At 40.1% G+C, this 27,467-nt stretch overlaps 1 protein-coding gene across 5 annotated transcripts in view; it reads left to right on the top strand.

Moving 5' to 3' along the window:
• LOC126282002 (trans-1,2-dihydrobenzene-1,2-diol dehydrogenase-like) overlaps positions 1 to 25,728 on the top strand; it is a 77,264-nt gene extending 51,536 nt beyond the window's left edge. For all 5 annotated transcript variants that reach the window (XM_049981394.1, XM_049981392.1, XM_049981393.1 and 2 more), the window contains exons 5-6: positions 11,422 to 11,569; positions 25,424 to 25,728. In XM_049981394.1, the coding sequence (XP_049837351.1) occupies positions 11,422 to 11,569; positions 25,424 to 25,530 (255 nt within the window). In that variant the 3' untranslated portion in view covers positions 25,531 to 25,728. The remainder of the gene's footprint in view (positions 1 to 11,421; positions 11,570 to 25,423) is intronic.
• Positions 25,729 to 27,467: the final 1,739 nt, after the last annotated feature.

Here is a 27,467-nt window from a genome sequence, read left to right as displayed (position 1 = left end):
CAAAATATATCCATGTTCAGTCATGTATATCAAAATGGACACCTATCACATTACATTCATTAACACCATTCAACAGAGCATATTTCATTCTATTAGAAAAACTTATTTTCATCTTGATGTCTCTTTGCATAAGGTGAAAAAATGTCACTTAAAATTTAGAATTTTGTTGCTTATGTCTTCATTGTTTAAATATTCATTTTGCTGTTTATTCAGTGTTTTTAAACCTGTTTGTGACAGGTGCACTGTTAAATTTAACCATTTAACTGTACTAAAGACTGCTACATAATTTTTGGGAAGCTGAATGCTTATTAATTTTATTTCTTTTCTTTATTTAGGACTCGACAATTAGATTTTAGTGTCTGAAGCATATCAAGTTGTTGCTAAAATGGAAGAACAAGATCAAGTTAATGTACGCAGTTTCGGAAATACTGATTTCCCATGCCATTTAACAATATATAGTGCCTTGAAAGGACTGAAAGCTGTAAAGCAACTTTCCTTAGAACAATAAGAATTACTTACTAGACGGAGTGGTTTACACTCTACTGAAAATACTCAACTATGCTTCCATCATCATGAAGCTTTACTCCTAAAAAGATATGATTTTTTGCAAATATCATGCTGCAACCCATTTGGCAAGAAAAACCACACTGCACGAAAAAGCTTGTGCTCAATCAACATAGTAGCACCTGACCTACTAAAAATGATAACCATGTCTGATATTAAACCAGGCTAAAAAATGTGCCCTTCCTGTAGAAAAGAATTAGATACACTGAAATAGTCACAAATGGACGAAACATACCAGTCAGGTGATGATGATAATGATGATGATGATGATGATGATGATGATGATGATGATGATGACTAATGTTGGTCACAATTTTAATACAAGCTTAACATCTGTTGGAATATCACCATTAAAATTTCAATGAATTGGTGCAAGGGATACGAAAGGATATGCAAAGGGCAAAATACATGAAGTTGAAGGTGCAAGTATTAAGAAAATTGCAGAAGTGAGAGGACTTGATACCACTGAATTGGAGCAACCATCCACAAGCAAGCAATGCTTGACTTGTTCAGATTACATTGAGCTGATCCAAGAATTGAAGGAAAAATTACATATATCAAATAATAAAGAGAAAATTCAAATTTTTACCTTAGTTCCCCAAAGCTGGTCTACCAAAAAGACTATGGAAGAATTTTGTGTTTCAGAAAGAATGGTAAGGAAGCCTAGAAAGGTAAAAGCTGAACAGGGAACATTGGCACAGCTCAAAGGTAAATGTGGGAAAAAGCTTTCTGAGGATGTGAAGGCAAGAGTGATAGATAGAGCATTTTTATGATGAAGAGTTTAGTTCGGTTTCTTCAGGAAAAAAGGACTTTATTACTGTTCGGATAGATGGAGAAAAGGTTAAAAAACAGAAATCCTTATTACTTAGCAGCTTAAAAGAAATGTTTGTTGTGGATTGCATGCTTCATCGTTGTGAAGTATGTCCAGGAACAGAAACTCTAAATGAATATTTGGAAAGTGCTTTTGCAAATATTGATCCTGATGATACAATTTAGTTCAAACAATGGACTCACACTGATAGATACCGTATTTACTCGAATCTAAGCCGCACCTGAAATTTGAGACTCGAAATTCAAGGGGAGACAAAAGTTTTAGGCTGCACCTCCAAATCGAAACAAAGTTGGTCCATTGTAAAATGAGACACAATTTAGGTCGAATGAATGACAATACAGCTACAATAGTTTGGTTCAAGTCGTAAGAAGTTAAGCTTTACCAGGTAGCCAAGCCATTGCTATGCGTCAGGCGCTCCGTCCGTATTTATACGGGTGCCCTTCCTTTTTCACATGCTTCATCTAGTTTGAATTCATTGCTTATTTTTCTTTCTGCTGCTTTCTTTGATAATGATCAACAAGAACAAAATAATAGACTGCGTATGATAGAAGATGTTCTGAACGAGAGTTTAGCGAAAAATTTTCTCCGTTTGAAAATCCTTGTAGACGCCTTTTTAGTACGTTACATTCTGCACAGAAATTAGTCATTGTAGATTTAAAAATCTAGTCAATTGCCGTGCTTCATTTGTGACTGTATCACTATTAGGCATACGGATATAAACATGACATGATATGTATATTCTTCCGCATTCGGTGTTGTCTCACTCTAGTTTTGTAGTTTATTAGGCAGACAGGATTTAAATGAGATAGCAGCAAACACGAAACAAATACATGGCAAACTGTTTATATTCGAATTATTCTTATGGTGAAGAGAATACTGCATGTGATTCACAATTTGTAAAAGTTCCTATTAGCAACTATTTCTTCTCACAGGTAGGAAAAAATTCAGAACGTAGAGTTGGCCATATTGACAAACCTCCCAGTCTTGCCAGTCAAATTTTCATAGTACATTGAAATGCTGCACCATTCGAAGATGAACAATACGGAATTTGTATTTACTTCGTTGGATAATGAATGAAAATGCAGTGGTCAAAACTCAGGGCGGAGAAAAAAGCTCATCTTCACCTTTTTTTTTTTTACTGACGCAGAGATTTTGGCGCCAGTGTTTATCTTTGTACCTGCAAAGCATGCCGGTGTAGCGCTTCATATATTCGACGGCAGAAGTTAGTTGTGGTGGCACCTACCAAATTTTTCAGAACTTCCACTTACTTTGCACTTGATTCTAAGCCGCACGTGGTTTTTTGGATTACAAAAACCGAAAAAAAAGTGCGGCTTAGATTCGAGTAAATATGGTACACACTTGAAACCAGTGAAATGACAGTTAAAGAATTCGTTAACTATTAGTTACAAAACTGTTGGCCCTTACTACTCACCACTACATTGCAAAGCATCAGAGCACGCATTTGCAGTTCACTAAAGAAGGTCTCAAACCAGGAGAATTGATTATATTAATGGATTTCGCAGAAAATTACTCCTTTAATGTCCAAGGTGCAGTGCAGGGATTCCACTGGGAAAATAGTCAAGCTACAATACATCCATTTGTCATTTACCACAAAGGTAATGAAGACCTAAAGAGTGTCAGCTACTGCGTAATCAGTGATTGCCTCCGACGTGACACAGTTGCAATACATGTGTTTTTAACTTGATCAAATCCCTTAAGTGCATTTTTAAAGAAATTAAGCATATTCATTATTTTAGCGACGGTTCTGCAATACAGTACAAAAATTTTAAGAGCTTCCTAAATCTTTGCCATTATCAAAAAGATTTTGGCATTACTGCAGAATGGAATCTTTTTCAGAACAAGCCATGGGAAATCACCATATGATGGAATTGGGGGCACAGTAAAGTGTTTAGTAGCAAGAGCTAGCCTTCAGCACCCAATTGACAACCAAATCTGAACACCAACTGATCTGTTTGAATAATTGCAAAAAAAAAAAAAAAGTGTTCATGGCATTGAATTTATTTATATTAAAAAAGAAATTATTGAATATGCAAAAATTGATCGAGAGAAACGTTTTGAGGATGGATGTACAGTGTCTGGTACAAGAGACAATCACCATTTTGTGTCAGTTGATGAAAAGCTACTCAAGATTCACAGAGTATCAATTGATAAATTGTCCTTCATAGCAAATGTTAACCAACATGCTGAAGTTGCTACTAAACATGTTGCCATTAGGAACTACAACCTGGCCTGTATATTACTTGTGTTTATGATGGAAAATGGTGGATAGGAAATATCTCTGAAGTTTCATGTGAAGAAAAAGATGCCTTGATTAATTTCATGCATCCTCATGGAACTGCTCAGTAATTTCATTGGCCTACTAGAAGAGACATATGCTGGATCCCAGAACAACAGATAATTGCAGTCATCCAGTCCCAGCTGCTTCAATTATGGGGCGATGATACAGTTTGCTGGAAGCAATAGTTTTGGACATCAGCAAAAAATTTAAAACATTTAACAATTGAAGAATTGGGAACTGCAGAGAGGCCCAAAAAAGGCTTGTGCACGCGCTATATATCCACATTCAAGACTTGGGAACCTGCTAGATTTTCGCATTCCAGCTTGGGAACCTGCTAGACGCCCACTTTCAGGCTTGGGAACCTGCAATAAAGAAATCCACCCATGGCTGACCTTGCTTGGCTATCGGGCGTGGCCCCTTGGTGATGGCGTTACCAGTCTTCAGATTGGTAGTGACATAGCAGCCATGGACCAGCGCAAGGATTTTCCAAATTACCAAAAAAGTCAGTAGTTTAGGCGAATTTTTTGCACCTTATCCAAAGAGACATCAAGATGAAAATAAGTTTTTCTAATAGAATGAAATGTGCTCTGTTGAACGGTGTTAATGAATTAATGTGGTAGGTGTCCATCTTGAGGTACATGACTTTGAACACAGATATATTTTGATAAATTCATGTTTTTTAGCAAATTTACAGGATGGTAGCACAGTAATTAAACACACAAGCCAGGACAAAATTTGTGATATACTAAACACCCAGACAGACAGTAGTTTGGCAAAAGACCAGGTCCATAGCACACTTTCTCCACTAATTATGTCTCGTTAAACTATGGTGAAAAATTCTCGCAACATGATTCATTGCCCACTTTGAACTGAGATTATGTCAAATGCATTGCTTTCTGAACTCTACTTGCAACATTTATAAGTACAGCACACAAAGTTGTACCACTACACCCAGAAGTAAGTCAAGTTCTTTTACATTAGGAACAGTGGAATGCCAAACTAGACGATTTCTTCATGACTTTTCAGTCTCTGTAAAAGCAGTCTTCACGAAAATGGCTCTAGCTTCATAACCAAGTTACAGGTGAGCCTGAAGCTTTGCATAAGGTCATGTAGGTCCCTCAGGTACATCCTGTACAAATTTCATCAAAATTGAAGATGACTGAGCTGGGATCATCTTATAAACTGGGACACTGCACATGGAATGATCCACCTGCTTTCTGCATTGCCCTCTAGGAAACCTGGTCCCCGGCAATGTGGACCCCTGTCCTTCATGGCTACAGGGAATATTACAAGAACTGTATAATAGTGTGTCAGGTGGAGTTTGCATTTACGTCCTGAACTCGGTATGTAGTGAGTCTGTGCCCCTTCAAACTCCTCTTGAAGCTGTGTCTGTCAGGATACGGACAATGCAGGAAATAACTATCTGCAATGTGTATCTACCTCCAGATTGTGTGGTACCCCCGAACATATTGGCTGTACTGACTGATCAACTCCCTAAACCTTTCCTACTTTTGGGAGATTTTATCGCCCATAACCCCTTACGGCGTAGCACCATGCTTACTGGCCGTGGCAGAGATGTCAAAAATTTGCACACCTGCCCAGGTGGGCTTTAAACAACGCAGACTGGGTAGCCTTCACCTCCACTCTCACCATTGAGTCTCCCCCACGTGGTGCCATTGATGTCGTGATTGAGCAGGTCACTACAACAAAAATTTCTGCAGCAGAAAACACGATCCTTCATTCTCTAGGGTGCCCCCGGCGAAAGACAGACCCTTGGTGGAAACTGGAAGTCGCTGAGGCAATTAAAGAGCATCGGCAAGCCCTACAGCGACATAAGTGGGATCTTTCCCTAGAACACTCAATAGCCTTTAAGCAGCTCTGTGCCCGCGTTCGCGTGCTTATAAAATGACGGAAACAAGAGTGTTGGGAGAGGTACGTGTCGACCATTGGATGCCATATGTCACCTTCCCAAGTCTGGACGAAGGTCAGACGTCCTTTTGGGTACCAGATCCCAACAGGTGTCCCTGACGTTAACATCAATGGCGTGCTCTCTACCAATGCAAATGTGATTGCCGTGCACTTTACTGAGCACTATGCCCAAGCCTCTGTGTCGGAGAACTACCCTCCAGCCTTTCGCACCCTCATACAGTGCATGGAAAGGAAAGTCCTCTCGTTCACTACATGCCACAGTGAACGCTATAACACCCCATTCATGGAGTGGGAGTTCCTCAGTGCCCTTGCACATTGTCCCAACACAGCTCCCAGGCCGGATTGGATCCAGTCAGATGATTAAATATCTCTCATCTGAATACAAGCAATATCTCCTCGTCATCTTCAACCGGATCTGGAGCGATGGCGTCTTTCCGTTACAATGGCGGGAGAGCACCATCATTCCGGTGCTAAAACCTGATAAAAATCCACTTGATGTGGATGGCTATCGGCCCATCAGCCTCACCAATATTTGTTGTTAGCTGCTGGAACATATGGTGTGTCAACAGTCGGGTTGGATCCTGGAGTCACGTGGTCTACTGGCTCCATGTCAGGGCAGCTTCCGCCAGAGTCGCTTTACCACTGATAATCTTGTGTCCCTCGAGTCTGTCATCCAAATAGCCTTTTCCAGACTTCAACATCTGATTGCTGTCTTTTTTGACTTACGTAAAGCACACGACACAACCTGGTGACATCATATCCTTGCCACATGTCTCCGATTTTTATCCAAAGCTTACTGTTGCTCCGTAGTTTCTGTGTCCAAATTGGTGCCTACCATAGTTCCCCCGTATTCAGGAGAATAGCGTTTCGCAGGGCTCCGTATTGATTTTGGCTGTATTTTTAGTGGCTATTAACAGTCTAGCAGCAGCTGTAAGGCTGTCGCTCTCCCCTTCTCTGTATGCGGATGAGTTCTGCATTTACCATCTCCTTTCCCCACCCGTGGCAGTTAATCTCCCGCATCGGCGGCCCAAGTCAGGGCTTACGACTGCGGTTCGTGTGAGATCCCTTCTCTCTGAACTGGAGTCCTTCCCTTTACCACCTCTACTTGAGATCCATTCACATACACCTCCATGGCGTATGGTGTACACATCAGCCGAAACTTCGTCTGGACCTTTTGCATGGCCCTAAGGATTCCATTAATCCCACCACTCTCCGCTGTCACTTCCTGTTGATTCTTGATGTGTTCTGGGGTTCTGAAGTTGTTTACACAGACAGCTTGATGGCTGATGGTAATGTTGGCTTCACCTATGTCCACAGAGGCCATATTGAACAGTAGAACAGTATTCCTTGCCCGCTGACTGCAGTGTATTCACTGCAGAGCTTGTGGCCATATTTCGTGCACATCAGTACAATTGCCATCCTTGGGTAGCGAACATCTAGAGGTACATCTCTGCCCTGGAACGGTCCAGCCATTCAGTGGTGTTTGTCACGCGGGGTAGTTGGGCAGTCTGAGACGCCGTTTCACGGTTCGTGCGTCTGCCTCTGTCAGAGGTTCGAGCCTTCCCTCGGGTCTGCAGCCCGTGGTCTCTCGTGGTCACGTCCTCACTTCCAGAGCATGGGGTCCCGGGTTCGATTCACTGGGGTCAGGGATTTACACCCGCCTTGAGATGATTGGGTGTTTGTGTTGTCCTCATCATTTCATCATCATTCGTGAAAGTGGCGAGATTGGGCTGAGCAAAGGTGCAAAATTTTTACAGGTGCTGATAACCATGCAGTTGAGTGCCCTACAAACCAATCATCATCATCATCATCATCATCATCATCATCTCATCCTCCCTCGGGCATGGATATGTGTGTGCTGCCTTTAGCATAAGTTAATTTGTTAGATTAGGTAGTGTGTAAGCTTAGGGACCGATGACCTCAGCAGTTTGGTCCCATAGGACTTACCATAAATTTCCAAATTTTCCAGAGGTGTTTGTGTGGACCCCAGGTCACATCGGAATACCAGGCAACAAACTTGCAGACAGGCTGGCCAAACAGGCCACGTGGAAATCACTCCTTGAGATGGGCATCTCTGAAACTGATCTGTGTTCTGTCTTATGCTGCAAGGTGTTTCGGCTTTGGGAGACGGAGTGGCATAACAGTATGCACAACAAACTTGGTGTCATTAAGGAGACAGCAAATGTCTGGAAGTCGTCCCTGCTTCCTTCTCGCAGTGAATCTGTTGTCCTTTGTCGACTCCGGCATTGGCCATGTGTGGCTCACACATGGCTACCTCCTCCATCGCAAAGGACCCATATCAATGTCGCTGTGGCTCCCAAATGACAGTTGTCCACCTCTTGCTGGATTGCTCACTTTTAGCCGTTCTGCGGCGGACTTTTAACTTTGCCAGCACCCTACCTTCGGTGTTGGGCAAGAATGCGTCAACAGCAGCTTTAGTTTTACGTTTCATCATTTGATCTGAGTTTTAGCACATGTCCTTCGTCCCTCTGTGTCCTCCACCCTAGGGCTTTTAGGGCGGAGGTTTTAATATGTTGCAGAGAGGCTGGCTTCTCCTTTTCTATTCTTATTGTCAGCCAGCCATGGTAATCTGCTTTTTTCTTTTTAATCTCTTTTCCCTGTTTCTTGCGTCTCTCTGTGGTTTTCTTGTCCTGTTTTATCCATTGTAGTGTTTGTTATCCTTCTGGTTCTTCCTTTCTCCTTTCACTGTGCTGTACATTGTCTTTGCTTTCTTCTTTCCCTTGGCTAATTGTTCTACTGGGAACAAGGGACCAATGACCTTGCAGTTTGATTCCCCCCCCCCCCCCCCCCTTTTAAACCAACCAACCAGACAGGTGCTCTTTGCTGGAAGTGTGGCTGCTGTGCTTCAGTTGTGATCAGCTGTGTTGCATTGCCATCCATAGTGTGCTTCCATTGAGCTGCAACCATTGATAGTGAGTTCTATATATTAAGAAACAGGTTTAATACTTCCACTGTCACAGTGTCAGGTTTGCATGTTTTTCTCTTGAATGCCTTTCCACCTTGTCATTTGATTTGCCATATATTCATGAAATGAAAAACCTCTTTATCTTGGGTGTCAAATTTATACATGCAACTAATGCCTCTTGCTTAGTCTTTATTTAGAACTTGGATATGAGTAGTTAATAGCTGTCTCTTTCCTGAGCAGAAGGGCAGATTCTGAATCTTTCTTTCACGGCTGTACATATTTTGTTTGCCTTGGACATTAGTATAATGTCAAAGCACGTTCCTTCCATCCTCTCGGGAGGGTACACCTGATGGATCTATGGTGTCCAGACTATGTAGTATATTGCAGTTAATATTTATTATAGTTCCTGTATATTCACTTTCTTCAGTGTAAACTACCAGCATTTTTGAATGTAACTACTTTGTGTTGCGTAATATTTTTCTTTACAAATAAAGATTAGGTAAAATGTGTTTTGTTGTCAGTGTACCACACAAGCAGTTTTACTTGCTTCACCGAAAGAGCCAAACTCTGATTGTGTTTAATATTAACCACTGCTGTCTCTTTGTATTCTGTGATGCTTTCCATCTGTTTTTATTTGTTAATATATTAAGTTCTCGTAAGATGGTCCCCAACCTGGGGGTAATTGTCCCTAAGGGCTAAAATTAAATTGTCTGGAGGGTAAAAACAAATAGTACGAAACCAAATTACTTTTAAAAGATCATTACTGTTATCACTGTTTTGTAAGACTGTAGTACTGATTACATACCAGTGATCATACCTTTAATACCTCCCTCGCATAGTACACTTACTGCATACATAATTTGTACCTTATACAACGCATCTGTAACAGTAAAACTGAGACTTATACAACGCATATGCTTAAAGTATGTCATGAAAATGCATTCTACGAATCTTAGGTAGCTCTGCAATTGACCAGAAATTTGTTCAGTATTCACTTCACAACTGCTAATCACACTAATTGCCAGCACAAGACAAGAGTAACAATGCAATGGCTACTACATTTCTGTAGGCCCTACACATTGTTGTTGCTATGATCATCATTCATTAGTGGCATTAGTCAGACACAAAATATTGGCAGCCTGGAGTATTTGAATTTCTACCAGTTCAGAAGTAATGGGTCCAGCAATCATGTGATTTACAAAGAACAAGTGAAGTCTTCAGTTGAAATTTCTGGGCTGAGAGGAGGTGGTCGATGTATAAAATTTCCACCTAACGTTTTGTTTCCATCTGTGGGAGACATCATCTGAAGTCATCCAGAAAACCTCAGATGATGTCTCCCGCAGATGGAGACGAAACATTTGGTTGAAATTTTATAGATCAACTATGGCCCCTCAGCTCCGAAGTTTCAGCTGAAGACAACACCAGCCATGAAAGCCTACATTGTATGAATAAGTGAAGTGCACAAATTTTAACCTGGTTGATTTCAAATGGGAGTGCAGAGGAGGAATGTTTTGTAACAAATGGCTACCCTTACTGTGACAGTTAAATTTTCTTTTCCGAGAAGAAATTGAAGATAGCACTTGTAATATACTGAGAATTATTTCATTATTCTGAAAGAGCACTTGTAATATACTGAGAATTATTTCATTATTCTGAAAGAAATGGCTTGGAAATAAGCAGTGCCAGTTGTCTCATTGACTTAATAGTTCGTGGTTTCATAAATATCTACAAAAACTAAACGTCATTTCCATTTCTTCATTTTAAAAATAAATGTTCAAAGAAAATTCATTTTCATTCTAAAGTTTAGTGAGGCACTAATGTAATGGTGGTAGAATGGGAGGGGGTTGGGGAGACCAGCTAATATCTGGTTGAACTTAAGGGTAATGGTATCAGAAAGGTGGAGAACCACTGGCCGGGTTGATTCATATTACGTATGAGCTCGTTGCTTGGGTGTGGAATGAACAATACACAGAATATAAATATCAATGCATAGAGTAAAGGAAGTAATGAACACAATGATGATAACCGAGTTAGTAGAGCACCTGCGAAAGACCAAGGACCCAGTTTCAAGTCCCAGTCTAATCTGGCACACAGTTTTAATCTGCCAGGAAGTTTCAGGTCCTGGCACACACCGCTGCAGAATGAACTTAAAGGAGTACTAGTGCCTCAAGTTTTGCAGCTGTGAGGACAGATTGTGAGTCATGTGTGGCTAACTCAGTTGGTAGAGCACTTTCCTGAGAAAAGCAGCGGTCCCTGGTTAACCCACGGGTTTAATCTGACAGGAAGTTTCAACAATAACTATGCACTAGTAGTAATAAAATTAAAAAGGAGTGCCAAGTTAAACGCTCCTTTGCTCTGCCACCTTAGATTAAATGCATATTTTCACAGAAATGATGCAATAATAGATTAAAAATTATATACAATAAGGAAATTATTATAAGGTATTTCCAGTTCTGTGTATAATGAGAGAGCTTCACATAAAAGATTTTATTTTGTCACTGCAAAAAATAAAAGCCTGTAGAGTAAAAATGGGTCGTCAGGCACATACCTCTTCTATCCATTCTGAGAAAGAAATACAACTTCTTGTGTCTTTGATATTATTAGGCAGTGAATTGAATATTTTAACATTGTCATAGTTAACTAGGACAATACCTTGACTGTAAATATTTTATGGAGTGTTTTAATGATTTGTAGAATTGCCTCACAGGCTACTCATATGTTGTTAGTAAGCCACAGTTTTTAACAACCATGTGAGTTGGACTTTGTATGACTTTTTAGGAAATACACTGTCACTGCACACCTTGTGTTAAAATGTTTACATCACTATGCTTTTACTCAGATTACTTAATTTGTTTGATGTTATTTGTACAGATACCAAATTTCTGGTGTCCTACAAGAGTGGCAGCACCAGACAAGACATCTGATTTTATTCTTCCAACAGCATCAAAGGCATTTAATTTCATAAACAGTGCAGGGCTGCGCTACGAGGCTATGGAAGTTAGGCGATGCCTGAGAGAAGGTATGATATATTTTAAGCACTTCACAGGAAAGAAAGTTTCTGTAAGTTTTATGATTGTTTTGCCATTTTTTATGAAACCACAGATAAGCAGGCTAATATATATGTAACTTTGTTTAGCTTCTGAGAAACAAGCTTTTGAAATTGGTAACATGAAATGGTAAAACTGCTTCATTTTATCAAAGTTGTGTTGCAACTAGAATATAAAAGGCTCATTTTAGGTGTACTTGCCTTTTGAAGCCAATTTCTGACATTGTAAATGGTGGGTTAGTTATTTTTTTGTTAATTTCATCCACTTAAATGTCTGTTCATGGTCTTTACCTGTACCACAAATTATTTATTAGATAAGTGCATAAGTTTATAGCATGTATGTTCATTAGTGTGGCAATATTTTGCTAAGACAGTTTATCAGCTATCATTGTTTATTTGGTATATTGCACTTGTATATGTGTTTTAAAGCTCTACATTCAAAGAGGTTTTTTATGCTGTATCGAGTATAGAACAACTAACACTTTCATTATATTTGATTTTTGAGACTTAATAGAAATTCAGAGGTTGTGGTAGTGTCTTCAAACAATTGTTCTGTTTACTGTGAGATTGCCATGTCAAAGAGGACCACTGTTATGTGAGTGATTAAACACAATGCAGAAAGGTCACCCATAGGATGTTTAAGAATACATTCTGATCTAGTATGATACACTTCGGTCATCCCCAGAGTTGAAATATGTAAGGAATAGTGACCAATCAACTATTGTGCTCGATTTGCATGGAATAAGCAAAGCTTGGAACTACAGTGTGTGTTATGTAAGTGAAACTAGCAACAATTTCGAGTGACTATATGTACGTCTCTGTTTGCTTGTTGTCTCAGGAGCACGAGTGACTATTCTTATCCAAATATTTTACTGATTTTGAAATATGGCACCTCCATATTGTCATTGAAACATGAAACGACTGCATTGGTATTAACAGAAAAGCAAACTCTTTGTACACAAATGTTCACCCATCCATGAAATGTATTTTCGTGTGTATAAGGGGCTAAAGAATGCATTGTGCACTACATTCTGTTTCCTACTTCTGTAACCATAATCACTGACATTTGTCAACTGTTGCCTGGTGGCCTCAATCAAAGAAAACGAGTTTGAAAACTCCATTGAATACTACTGCAACATGATCGATAATTGCACAAGCCACCATTGTGATTAAAGCAGATTCCGAGTGATTTTGTTGGGAGGCAATTGTTCATTTCTGATTTATTACTATCTTTGTCCCTGATAGCATGTGAAACCTATAGGGTGTTGAAGGGATTGTATGCCCTCAGGCACTAGAACAGCAGCAGAGTGCCTCTCAGCTGAAGGTGTACAGGTACATCTTTGAAGTGCTCAATGAAGATGCTAATGAAGATGCTCAAGTAGCACTGAGAGTGTTGCCAAAATGGGAGATCTCGTTTTATTCATACACATGTCATTGTTGCAATGCCGCCGCCAACCCCCCCCCCCCCCCCCCCCCCCCCCTCGTTTTCACGATCATGCGACAGGAAGGATAAACACTCTTTTGCTGCTTCGGACCACATTCAGATTCTGTCAAATGGTTTTAACAGTCCCTACTGGTTCCACACTACACCAGAGTGAAAATTATGGCCACATTACACTCCAAAGGGGCCTTATCACTTTTAATGTGGTTGGAGACCCACAATGTCCTTACAGAAGGGTTGAATCTTTCTGTGGGTATCACAAGTGTCAAATGTTGTCAAGAATAACTTTCTGTTACTCATCGTGCTGCAAACAACCTTTTTTTATTGCAAAATCTGTGGGAGTATGTGCCCCATGGGGAGTGGGGGTTTCATTGATGCCCTTTTTGCCACCTCCTGAGGCCTTTTCATGTTGGTTGTGAGTGAGTGGAAGTATGTCTAAAATGTTTTCCTTGGCCACCCATAAGAAAACCATGTGAAATCAATGCTGGGCATCACCGTTTCGCCCTCCGTCACAAGGGCATCAAAAGAAGGGGTGAAGTGTAGATTAGAGGAGTGCGACATGTCCACGGTGACACTGTACAGAACTGAGGTGAAATTTGGAGCCAATGTGACATCATTAGACCACCTTGCATCTCACAGGAACTTGTAAGCTATGGTTTTTTTTTTTTTTTTTTTTTTTTTTTTTTTTTTGCATGTGTTGTCACCATGCTGTTTGAACTGTCGCTGAGTCCAAAATTGACATTACAGGGTGCCATGCTATTGCACCATCAAGGAGCATGGCTGTAGGCACCTTTGAGCCAAATTTCAAACATCTGCATCACAATGAGAGAAAATTATGGGTTCAAAAAGTGACCCTTTAATCATGTGACACAGTGTACTTAAAAGCTGTAAGTCATAGTCTCTTAAACTAAATTGTTCGATGACTTGTTCAATACCAGATAAGTAAATGTACTCAGATTTGGAATTTCATTTGATGGCTGTAACCAGATGCCTATTTTGAACTTCATTGTACTACAAATAAGGTATAATTTCCACTCGTAATATGACAATGGATTTATAAATTTTACACAAAAGATAAAGCTACTTGCAAGGTGTTCCAGCAGAAAGAACTGTGGTTCTCAAAATAAACCATATGGTTTCAGAGACCTTTCCAAGTCCCAAACATCTGCGATGTATGTACGCAGACTGAAGTGACGAATGGAAATTTGTTCCAGGAATGATGTTCAAACCTGGATCCCTTGCTCTGTAGGCATATGCACTAATCACTGTGCCACCCCAGCACAGTGACATTGCACAACTGCACAGACTACCCTAGCACACCTCCCTCCTCAGTCCAATTTCCCATTCGTACCTGAACCCACTTGTCATTCTGCCCAAATTTGAACAGCTGCAAAGCAACTGTGTCGGGGTGGCGTAGTGGTTAGCACATCTGCCTCACGAGCAGGGGACCGAGGTTCGAATCACAGCCTTTGTACAAATTTTTGTTCATTGGTTCATTCTGCATATATAATTCTGAGTTGTTTTTTTTATGAAAATATATTTTCACCAATAAATGGTTCCTACACAAACCAACAGCACACATAGTCCAGAGGTTGTACAAGTGCAGAAATGCTGTACCTCATAAGTCAAAGAGCAATACCAGCTGACATTGCAAATCAAAGATTCAGATAACATTCACAAGATACATCACAGAATGCATTACATCAGTATCTGTGTGTTCTTGTATTGGATAGTATGTCCGAGGTATTGTCCTGAGAGAGCTTGTGGAATGGCCTCAATTTGTCCGTTAGAGTGGGAAGTCCAGTTCTCATGATGTCATTGAATGTGCAGTATTGTATGCTCATACATCCACCAGGTCATTTATGTATATTGTGAATAGCAACGGTCCTATGACGCTCCCCTGCAGCACACCTGAAATCACTCTTACTTCGGAAGACTTCTCTCCATTGAGAATGACATGCTGTGTTCTGTTGTCTAGGAACTCCTCAATCCAATCACACAATTGGCCTGATAGTCCATATGCTCTTACTTTGTTCATTAAATGACTGTGGGGAACTGTATTGAACGCCTTGCGGAAGTCGAGAAACACGGCATCTACCTGTGAACCCGTGTCTATGGCCCTCTGAGTCTCGTGGATGAATAGCGCGAGCTGGGTTTCACACGACCGTCTTTTTCGAAACCCATGCTGATTCCTACAGACTAGATTTGTAGTCTCCAGAAAAGTCATTATACTCTAACATAATGTGTGTTCCAAAATTCTACAACTGATCGATGTTAGAGATATAGGTCTATAGTTCTGCACATCTGTTCGACGTCCCTTCTTGAAAACGGGGATGACCTGTGCCCTTTTCCAATCCTTTGGAACGCTATGCTCTTCTGGAGACCTACGGTACACCACTACAAGAATTGGGGCAAGTTCCTTCGCGTACTCTGTGTAAAATCGATCTGGTATCCCATCAGGTCCTGCGGCCTTTCCTCTTTTGAGCGATTTTAATTGTTTCTCTATCCCTCTGTCGTCTATTTCGATATCTACCATTTTGTCATCTGTGCGACAATCTAGAGAAGGAACTACAGTGCAGTCTTCCTCTGTGAAACAGCTTTGGAAGAAGACATTTAGTATTTCGGCCTTTAGTCTGTCATCCTCTGTTTCAGTACCATTTTGGTCACAGAGTGTCTGGACATTTGGTTTGATCCACGTACCACTTTGACATAAGACCAAAATTTCTTAGGATTTTTAGCCAAGTCAGTACATAGAACTTTACTTTCGAATTCATTGAACGCCTCTCGCACAGCACTCCTCACACTACATTTTGCTTCGCGTAATTTTTGTTTGTCTGCAAGGCTTTGGCTATGTTTATGTTTGCTGTGAAGTTCCCTTTGCTTCCGCAGCAGTTTTCTAACTCGGTTGTTGTACCACGGTGGCTCTTTCCCATCTCTTACGATCTTGCTTGGCACATACTCATCTAACGCATATTGTACGATGGTTTTGAACTTTATCCACTGATCCTCAAGACTATCTGTCCTTGAGAGAAAACTTTTGTGTTGAGCCGTCAGGTACTCTGTAATCCGCTTATTGTCACTTTTGCTAAACAGAAAAATCTTCCTACCTTTTTTTAATATTTCTATTTACGGTTGAAATCATCGATGCAGTAACCGCTTTATGATCACTGATTTCCTGTTCTGCATTAACTGTTTCAAATAGTTCGGGTCTGTTTGTCACGAGAACGTCTAATATATTGTCGCCACGAGTCGGTTCTCTGTTTAACTGCTCAAGGTAGTTTTCAGATAAAGCACTTAAAAAAATTTCACTGGATTCTTTGTCCCTGCCACCCGTTATGAACGTTTGAGTCTCCCAGTCTGTATCTGGCAAATTAAATCTCCACCCATAACTATAAAATGGTGGGGAAATATACTCGAAATATTTTCCAAATTATTCTTCAGGTGCTCAGCCACAACAGCCACTAAGCCCGGGGGCCTATAGAGACATCCAATTATCATGTCTGACCCTGCTTTAACCGTGACCTTCACCCAAATCATTTCACATTTCAGATCTCCGTCAATTTCCTTCGATGCTATTGCACTTCTTATCGCTATAAACACGCCTCCCCCTTCACTGTCCAGCCTGTCTCTGCGGTATACATTCCAATCTGAGTTTAGGATTTCATTACTGTTTACATCTGGTTTCAGCCAACTTTCAGTCCTTTTGTTTGGGCGTTGTGACCGTTTATTAATGAGAGCAGTTCTGGGACCTTTCTATAGATGCTCCTGCAGTTTACTATTAGCACATTAATATTGTTATTCCCTGTTGCATTTTGCCTACTCTTACCTTGCCGCGTCTCGGGAGGTGTCTTGTCGGGCCTAGGGAGGCAATTCTCTATCCTAAAAAACCCCCATGTGCACTCCATCCGTACTCCGCTACCCTTGTAGCCACTTCCGGCGTGTAGTGCACGCCTGACCTATTCAGGGGGACCCTACATTTCTCCACCCGATAGCGGAGGTCGAGAAATTTGCACCCCAGCTCTCCGCAGAATCGTCTGAGCCTCTGGGGGAGTGGCGGGTCCCCCTGAATAGGTCAGGCGTGCACTACACGCCGGAAGTGGCTACAAGGGTAGCAGTCGGGTGCACCCAGTGCTCTCTATCGCTGCCGGTAGGGCCTCCTCCACATCTCGGATGAGACCCTCCCGGAAAGCAGACAGAGTGAACACTGGCCTTCTTCCCCGACTGCAAAGAGCTAATACAGACGACACTATACTAGCTCTATAATTGTAGTAAGCAAAAGTTTGTCTGGGAACTGCTATAGTTCTTTGTACAACATGAATTCAGCACAGTCACACCTCTCACAACTAATACTATGTACACAGTTCATAATTTCCATAACAATTCATATTTCAAAGAAATATTTTCTGCCAGCAGCATTTTCTGACTCAACACGGGAAGATACATTTCAGTGGTACAAGTGAGCAACACACCTGTAATGACTAGCATCAATGCTCTGGTGTGGCCTCAGAGCATCCAAGCACTTAGCAAGTCACGAGGTACCTAGGAGACAAGCACGTGCATATAGTATGGTTGTAGTCCAAGACAGCCATTGAATTATAAGCTGTGTATGCAGTTGTACCAATCTGTTGAAATCATACTTTCCTCATTGCACACCTGTGTCATCAAAGTTCTGGGAAGAACAAGGTTTTGAACATTGTAATGTAGCATTCTAAATAGAAAGCCACAGTAACCTACCTGAGATATAGTTTATCTCATTAAATCTAACAACTGCACCATTGTCAAAAAATCACACACTATCCCATTTGTGTGTGTTTGTTTTTGTTGAACTGTTAGCTCTGAAACCTTAGCATCAATTTCAGTCTTGTTATGTGTATATCAACTGTTCAGTGCCCCGACTCTACAGTGTTTGGTTACCTTCTCTCCTTTCAATGCTTCTCTCTGTATTGTCAGGGTTGAGATTTTAGTGTGCTTTAGGATGGCTAACATACCCTTTATTTGGTAAATAATGAGCTAGTCACAAGCTAGTGAATTTGATTTTTATCATTATATTAAAAACAAAGATTCCAAGACTTACCAAGCGGGAAAGCGCCGGCAGACAGGCACATGAACAAAACACACACACACACACACACACACACACACACACACACAGAATTACGAGCTTTCGCAACTGGCAGTTGCTTCGTCAGGAAGGAAGGAAGGAGAGGGAAAAATGAAAGGATGTGGGTTTTAAGGGAGAGGGTAAGGAGTCATTCCAATCCCGGGAGCGGAAAGACTTCCCTTAGGGGAAAAAAAGGACAGGTGTACACTCGCACACACACACACACACACACACACACACACACACACACACACACACACACACACATATCCATCCGCACATACACGGATGGATATAAGATACGACCTATATTGGATTATTTTAACACGAGATTGTCTCAAATGTATTACCCGGGAAGAGATTTATCAATAGATGAATCAATGATTCTTTGGAGGGGAAGATTGACATTTAGACAATACATAAAAAGGAAACGTAATAAATATGGCATTAAGATGTACATGCTCAACAATCCAGACGGTTTAATAAATAAGTGCGCTGTGTGCACGCGAAGTAGTGGAGATATTGGGGGGGGGGGGGGGGGGGGATGATGCGCGCGCGCACACACACACACACACACACACACACACACACACACACACACACACACACACACACACACACACACACACATATCCATCCGTGTATGTGCGGATGGATATGTGTGTGTGTGTGTGTGTGTGTGCGCGAGTGTACACCTGTCCTTTTTTTCCCCTAAGGGAAGTCTTTCCGCTCCCGGGATTGGAATGACTCCTTACCCTCTCCCTTAAAACCCACATCCTTTCATTTTTCCCTCTCCTTCCTTCCTTCCTGACGAAGCAACTGCCAGTTGCGAAAGCTCGTAATTCTGTGTGTGTGTTTGTGTGTTTTGTTCATGTGCCTGTCTGCCGGCGCTTTCCCGCTTGGTAAGTCTTGGAATCTTTGTTTTTAATATATTTTTCCCATGTGGAAGTTTCTTTCTGTTTTATTTACATCATCATTGATTTTTATCATTAGTTTGATTGTCCTGAACTGAATATTTTAAGCAAGACTGTATTAATAATTTTAAATTTTTTATCTTCCCATGTGACTGTGAATGGATGTTTTGAGGAATGTGCATACAATTTAGTGAGCAAGTGATATGAATTTTAGATTTTTTATTGTCTATCATCTCCCAATGATTTAGTAAGCACTCCCAGTATGCACTGCTCACCAAATGGCATTCCAGCCACTCTGAGATACTTATCATCAGATTTGAAGAAAGCTATTCACTGAAAAATTGTATTTTTGCACATCTTAGTGTCTGATATCTTCACTCAATAAATAACTAAATTTATTTTCATTATATGTCATGGTTACTCTGCTGCATCATATGAAGTAAAATATTGCATGAAATTTTAAAGAGTTTGCAGAGGTAAGTATGCAGTGCATAAACTGTGTATGGCTGATTTTAGCTCATACATTGCAGTATACATAATGTAGATAAAATACTGAAATTTTATTTAATATTGAGAGCAGAATCATATCTCATTTTGTTCTCAAGTTATTGATTTTTCATACCCAACAGACTGTTGCACACAACACACCCATTTCTGTCTCTGCAAATCTGTAATAAAGTGGTTATAACAGCAGCCAGAGAAGATATAGAAACTAGGTTTTTTGAAAATTATAGTGCTCAAAGAGATACACATTTTGTATGGTCAATACTCAAAACTTATTTTATTTACTGAGATACGGAAGTAACGTGTCTGCAGCAATGAGAGTTTGCCAGGTCAGGACGCACACAAATGTCAATAGCACAGTAGGAAAACCCTAGTGGTGTGCTTATCCATGTCCACAGCACCTGGGGAACATTGGAACGGGACATGCATACACATCTACAGCAGCGAAAGAGTTAATCTGTTTTTATAACTTCATAGTCCAGTTCTCATTTGCAGTTTTCTCTCATCATCACCTCACAGTTGTCTCCATTCTTTCCTGATATTAGTGGTAGGTTGTCCATATTTGTTCTGTGCACTACACTTGCATATCTGAGTCTACAATTCATTTGTTAACATGCCCTGTGGCTTGCTTATGGCATGGGTGACACTCTGCATCTTAGTTCTCAGCTTCTTGTCCATGTATAAGTGGACTGCAGACAAAATACATCCTTTGTTTTTGCTAGAGTCTCATCAGTTTTATAAACATGTATTTACAATCTTAATTACATACTTTTGTTTAATGGAAGTGGATAGGACAGTGGTTTGAAAGGAGTGATATGATCTTATGAGATAGAAGTAGCTCATTATTATTCGGTGTCAGTTACATAAGGTCACAGAAACAGCATAACTTTTTTGAAAGAAGATCTCACAATTACCGTATTTACTCGAATCTAAGCCGCACTTTTTTTCCGGTTTTGTAATCGAAAAAACCGCCTGCGGCTTAGAATCGAGTGCAAAGTAAGCAGAAGTTCTGAAAAAGTTGGTAGGTGCTGCCACAACTAAGTTCTGCCGCCGAATATATGTAGCGCTACACAGGCATGCTTTGCAGGCACAAAGATAAATACGGGTGCCAAAACCTCTGCGTCAGTAAATAAATATAAAAAAAAAGGTGGAACATGAGCTTTTTTCTCTGTCCCGAGTTTTGACCACTGCATTTTCGTACATTATCCAACGAAGTAAAAACAAATTCCATATTGTTCATCTTCGAATGTTGCAGCATTTCAATGTATTACGAAAATCCGACTGGCAAGACTGTTTAGGATGTTTGCCAGTATGGCCAACTCTACGGTCTGAATTTTTTCCTACCTGTGAGAAGAGATGGTTGCTAATAGGAACTTTTATGTATTGTGAATCACATGCTGTATTCTCTTCACCATAAGAATAATACGAATATAAACATTTTTCCATGTATTGTTTCGTGTTTGCTGCTATCTCATTTAAATCCTGTCTATCTAATAAACTACGAAACTAGAGTGAGACAACAGCAAACGCGGAAGAATACACATATCATATCATGTCATGTTTATATTTGTATTATTCTTATGCCTAATAGTGGTACAGTCAGAAATGAAGTGCGGCAATAGACTAGATTTTTAAATCTAAGATGAATCTAATTTCTGTGCAGAATGTAATGTACTAAAGAGGCGTCTGCGAAGATTTTCAAACGGAGAAAAATTTTCGCTAAACTCTCGTTCAGAACATCTTCTATCATACGCAATCTATTATTTGGTTCTTATTGATCATTATCGAAGAAAGCAGCAGTGTAAGTAACAACATTTAGCAGTCTCTTGCCATTGTTTCGCTAATGAGACGATTCTTCTCTTTTGTTTTTTTAATTGTAAGCAGCGGTAGCGTGCACAAAAGCATGCCATGCCACGAGCGGCGACAGGTCGTAAACACACATTATCAGAAGGCAACAAACAATGCATCACACAGTACAGTAATGCATTTTCATCTTAGAGTGACGTAAACACATATAACAAAGAGAACGGCACTTTTCAGATCAAAGAAAATTAAGCAAACAATTCAAATCAGACGGAGCACGTGAAAAAGGAAGGGTACCCGTATAAATACGGACAGAGCGCCTGACGCATAGCAATTGCTATTTGGTAAAGCTTAACTGCTAAGCCTATGACTCGAACCCAACTACTGTAGCTGTATCGTCATTCATTCGACCTAAATTGTCTCTCATATTACAATGGACCAACTTTGTTTCGATTTGGAGGTGCGGCCTAAAACTTTTCTCTCCCCTTGAATTTTGAGTCTCAAATTTCAGGTGCGGCTTAGATTCAGGAAAATTTTTTTTCCTTGATTTCGAGTCTCATTTTTCAGGTGCGGCTTAGATTCGAGTAAATACGGTATAGTTTCACCATACACAGAAGCATTTAAACACTCATTCTTCCTGTGCTCCTTATGTGAACAGAAATGCAAATCCCTGACAACATGTACAATGGGAAGCTTCCTTTGCCAAGCACTTCATAATAGTTTGTAGGTAGATAAAGATAGTAACACAATGAACTATGAAATTCCAAGACAAAATTAACAGCTACAACACTACCATCAATGGTATTGTGTAATAATTTGCTTCATTTTGCATATCTTTATAATGGGTAAGAAAGTGGAAGCAGTTGACCATAGCAGGTTAGTAAGTACAGTCATTTGCTTGGACTGGTTTGGGAAGACCCAAATGAGGATGGCTAGATGAGATAAACAAGATTGAAGTCTGTATATGTGTACAGTTTTTGCCACTTGTCAGTTGATTTTAGTAAGTTACAATTAGCATATCTGAAAGTACTCATTTACGAACATATAGGAATGGAAAGTCCTTGGTGGACTATAAATAATTGAGAAATAAAGGCAACAGATCACCAGATGGTGAAGACACTAAGCCTTGACTAGACACACACGCAAGACAGAACTTCACCATAAATATAACGGTCCTGGATACTCCATTGTAGCTGGTTACAATGCTCAGCTCAAAAGGTCTTGGCTCTTGGTAACCAATACCTCCAACCCATTGCCCACAGCCTAGATTTCAATATCAAAGGCATGTCACTTTTCCTTCCTGACTCTCAACTGCCCCATCTCGTTTTTGATATCTAGAACAGTACTTGTGACTGTTCACACCATCTCTGTATACATCATCATCATCATCATCCTCCTCCATGTGGATGGCCTTGCTATGTTGAACACTACCTCCCGTCAGTGTTATTACAACCTCAAACCAATCACCTCATTCTTTACACACCTAACTATTTAATCTTCACATGTAACAACTTCTCCTTTGAGGAGAAAATAACAAACATACAGCATGCTCATGCACACCTATGTGGCATCCTATGTCAACCTGCCTATGGGCCACCTAGAGAAAATATGATCTGGACTCAGGGCCAAGATGTTCTATCCTCATTCCTCCACAGCCTCAACACCTCTCCCATCCACTTCACCAGGCCAGTATCTCACATTCCTGGATGTTGACCTCCATCACTCAGATAGCTCCATCCAAACCATTGTCCATATCAAGCCTATTAACTATCAACAATATCTTAATTTTGACAGATGCAATCCCTTCCACACCAAAATATCATTGCCTATAGTCTGGCCACACACATAGATGGCACATCTGCAGTGCCAAGCAATCCATTGTCCATGATGAGAAAGGTCTTAGTAAGGCTTTCACTGACAGGCACCCCTCCCCCCTCAAACAACCCCAGGAGCAAGCTGCAAAGAAGTACTAGATCATCTTCCAGTATCATCATGGACAGGAACAACTGAACAATATCCTTCACATAGCCTCAACTACTTATCATTGTGCTCAGAAATGAGAAACCCCCACTTACAATCATCCCCACTCCTCCCAGAGTGGTATTCCACACCCCACCAAATCTACATAACATCCTAGGCCGTCCTTACACATACTTGCTCCCACCCCTTGCTACATGGGGCATACGATTTTTGAAGACCGATATGTAAAACTTGTCCAATACACGCACACCGGTCCCATCTCACGCTTATCCTATTCTGTCAAGAGACAGGGCCGCCTGTGGAAGCAGTCATGTCATGTATCTGTTTTGCTGTAATTTCTGCACATCATTTTATGTGGGCATGACTACCAACTAGTTGTCCATTTGAATGTATGACCACCACCAACCAGAGTTGACAATCCAGGGATTTAACATGCTACTGAGCACAACATGCTCTTTCAAAGCCCACTTCGTAGCATATGTCAGCCAGACCATTCCTTGCAATGCCAGCTTCTCTGAATTGTATGGCTGGGAGTTTTAACTTCTTAACATTCTTTGGTCCTGCAGTTGTCCTGACCCCCTGCTGCCCCCACATGCAGCACCTCCCCTGCCCCATATCTATAAGTTAACTCATCCTGCATCCACATCTTCTTCCTCACAGCCTACCTCTTTCCTCTATTCTATCTCTCCCTGCCAAGCCACCTCTCCACACCATCATATGTTACATACCATTTTCCCATCTGTGACCAGAATGGACTCATAGATGTCAGATTTCTATCTTGTGCACCTGCTGCCTCTCTCTCTCCCAGCTATCGGCCATCTTTACACTGATTAAAACTGTCAGACTGGGATTCAAACCTGGGACCTTTGCCTGCAAAAAGACAGGAAGATACATACTTAAAGAGTCATTATTCCTGATAAAGTTCAGTTTGACAGTAAAGTAATAATGAAAGGGGTAAATTATTAATCAACACTTCTATTTGATTCTATGCTTCTATAACATTAAAATTCTAATGGTAGTTGTAGAGGAATCTGTTCAGTCAGTCAAAACAAAAGCAGATACATAAAGACACTATCGGTCTGCAGGTTTGTGGGAAATGCCTGGTGGCAGAACAATATTGCTGTAGCTGTTTCAGATCCATATAGAATGCAGTGTGTCTGTTTCTATATCATTAATGCAACAAATTCTATTTTACTGACATCAAGTTACCATAAAGTGGCCCACATTGTATCAGCTTTCATTCCATTCTTCTTCACTGATTCACATGTCCCTCATCTTACTTTCGTAGTACCAAACCTCACATTATGTAGTGTTCTCATTGCCTCCTGCTTTCCACTTCTTGCTTTCTTTATGTTTTAATCAATGTTCATTTCCTTTTAAAGCCTTCATTTAATGCAGTTTTTTTTCCAATTTTACATCATCTTTTTTCTGTCCTTTTTTGTTTTCACCATCTTTCTTCTGCACTCATCTTTGTTTCATCTTATGCCTTTTTTGTGTTTTTATTTTATAATATATGCAAATTTTGCTTTGATGTGTTTTTTGCATGCTCAGTATTGTTGTTAATAACTGTAAATGCTTCAAAATTATTGACTCTAGTTGTTAAATTTCAACTTGGGGCATGGAGTGTTGTTGCTGGCTCTTTCTTGCTGTATTTTATTTCTATTGCACAAGTTCCAATATTAAAATGATTCTGGCATTGTGCTTTCCTGTAATAAAATCCTATGTAACTTTTATATAAATTGTTGGGTTTATAGAGATATTGCAAGGCAAATGGAGATTACTTTTTAAATATTTAAGAGGATTGTCTCTGTATAATGTTGCATTTCTTGTACTTTCATTATTTGTCTGAATTGTAAGTGAGACTGAGATGATTTTCTGCACAAATATTCATCCTTTTACCTGTGTTTTAATCAGTTGGAGCAAAAGTTAAGATGATGCAATTTAGAAGAAAGCCTTTGTTCTTAACATTTTGGATTTGATACTGAACACCATAATGCTCCTTATATTTTGAATGCAGTTTATGCATTATCCAACAACTTGTTGTACATGTAGAAATTATAACCATGTCATTTGATATGTTACAGGACTGTTGGAGAGTCCTAAAATAACACATGATGAGAGCATACTGTTGGCAGAATTGGAAGATGAACTGAGGAAAATATTGGGAGTGAAATACGAGATGTATGAGTAGAAAGTTTTATCACTTAAAGTATCAGACAAACCTTTTATTTTGAACATCTGAGGAAAACACTAAATGTTGAATTCATGGGTCAGTCAAAGATATAGGCACATGTCATCTGTAATCATGAACACTTTTCATCTCTCACACTTTGTGTAATGTGATCATTTCATCAATCACACCAGAAAAATAGAACAGTATGTGACCTTTTCTCAGTCTCTGTTGTCTTCATAAATTTATTGACTGTCCAGTTTATTTATTGGTTTGTTTTTTGTGTACCTTTAAGGAGAACTGTGATCTGTCCTTCATGGAGCCGTGTGTCATTTACAGTATTTGTACAGTGTTATTCTCATGGCCTCTGCATTTATGAGGAGTATGAATTGCTGACTGTCACTAAATATAATAACTGCTCAGAAGTATTTTGTACTAGTATGAATGATAACTTATATAAGAGAAATGTATTTAAACAAATTTCCTTGGTGTATATAAACATTACTATTTTACATTTTTGCTAATAAATTATGTATTGTTGCAATAAATGTGCGTCATAAAATATCAACAATAAGTATGTAAAAAGGTAATTATTTTTATCCATCAGTATTTTGAAAACTTAAATTAAAAGTAAAATGTAACTGTGTCTTATTTTCTTGAAAATACCAGTTATTGTTCTAGTAAGGATTTTTTGTGGCAGGTGAAAGTAGTGGAGAAGTGTTGACGTTCTTTCTCATGTTATCAGTTTATGTAAGAATAGGGTACCTGAAATGTTCATTTTAGTCAACCACAACAGAAAAATCAATTATCTTACTCTGTGCTTCCTGGGTATAGCTCATAACTTGAAGTTTCCAGATACAAGCATGTGTTTCAAACTGTCTTTGCAAGACTGCAGGGTATGTCTAAGAATGAGACCCTAAAACAAACTTCCAAAAGCTTGCCAATTACAACAGCCTTTTTATTTGTGTGTTCTGCCACCACTTGAGTAGATTTTTTATCTGTCCAATTAAATAATGTTGTCAAACACCTTTATTGTTACTTACAACAAGAGATGTTGTGTCGGACAGGCACAATGAGAAGACTACTTATGGGAGTAGCAAAGGTTGAGGCCAGGGGAATTATGGGAGCAAACTATAGGTTGTAGGGAGAGTTCCCACCTGCACAGTTGAGAAAAGCTGATGCTGATACGTAGAATCCAGATGATGCAGGCTGTGAAGCAATCGTTGAAGTGAAGCACATCATGATAGGCAGCGTGTTCAGCAACTGGATGGTCCAGTCTCTTGACCACAGTTTGGAAGCAGCCATTCATGCAAACAGACAGTGAATTTGTTGTCAGCCCCTTGTAGAAAGTGGTACAGTGGTTGCAGCTTACTTTGTAGATCACATATTTGCTTTCACAGGTAGCCCTACCTTTGATGGAGTAGGAGATGTCTGTGACATGACTGGAGTAGGTGGCATTGGGAGGATGTATGGGACAGATTTTGCATCTATGTCAGTTGCAGGAAAAAAAGACTGAGGCAAAGGGTTGGGAGCAGGGGTAGTGTAGGGAGGGACTAGGATATTGCATAGATTTGGTGGACAGCAGATATACCACTGTGGGAGAGGTGGAGAGGGTAGGAGAGAGCATATTTCTCATTTCAGGGCACAACAACAGGTAGTTGAAACACGAGCAGTGTGTGGCATTCAGTTGCTCCAGTCCTGGGTGGTACTGAGCCAGGAGAGGAGTGCTCTTTTGTGGATGGATGGGAGGTATGTAGGTGGGGGTAGATGACTGGAAAGAGGAGGCACAAGAGATCTTTTTCTGAACGGCATTTTTTTCATTGCATTCTGGACTTTCCATTGTTTGACTCTTCTCTATTTGCACAAATACACTTTGGTAATGTGCATAAGGCTTCTCTGAACTACCATTGAATACATTCTTTAGAATTAGTCAAATCATTCAGATCTGCGTATTTGGA

The sequence above is a fragment of the Schistocerca gregaria genome, chromosome 7 (genome assembly GCF_023897955.1).
Source record: "Schistocerca gregaria isolate iqSchGreg1 chromosome 7, iqSchGreg1.2, whole genome shotgun sequence".
In the NCBI taxonomy this organism is placed as follows: Eukaryota; Metazoa; Arthropoda; class Insecta; order Orthoptera; family Acrididae; genus Schistocerca; species Schistocerca gregaria.
The sequence above is the reverse complement of the archived record's forward strand: the minus strand, read 5'-3'. Positions and strand labels throughout refer to the sequence as shown.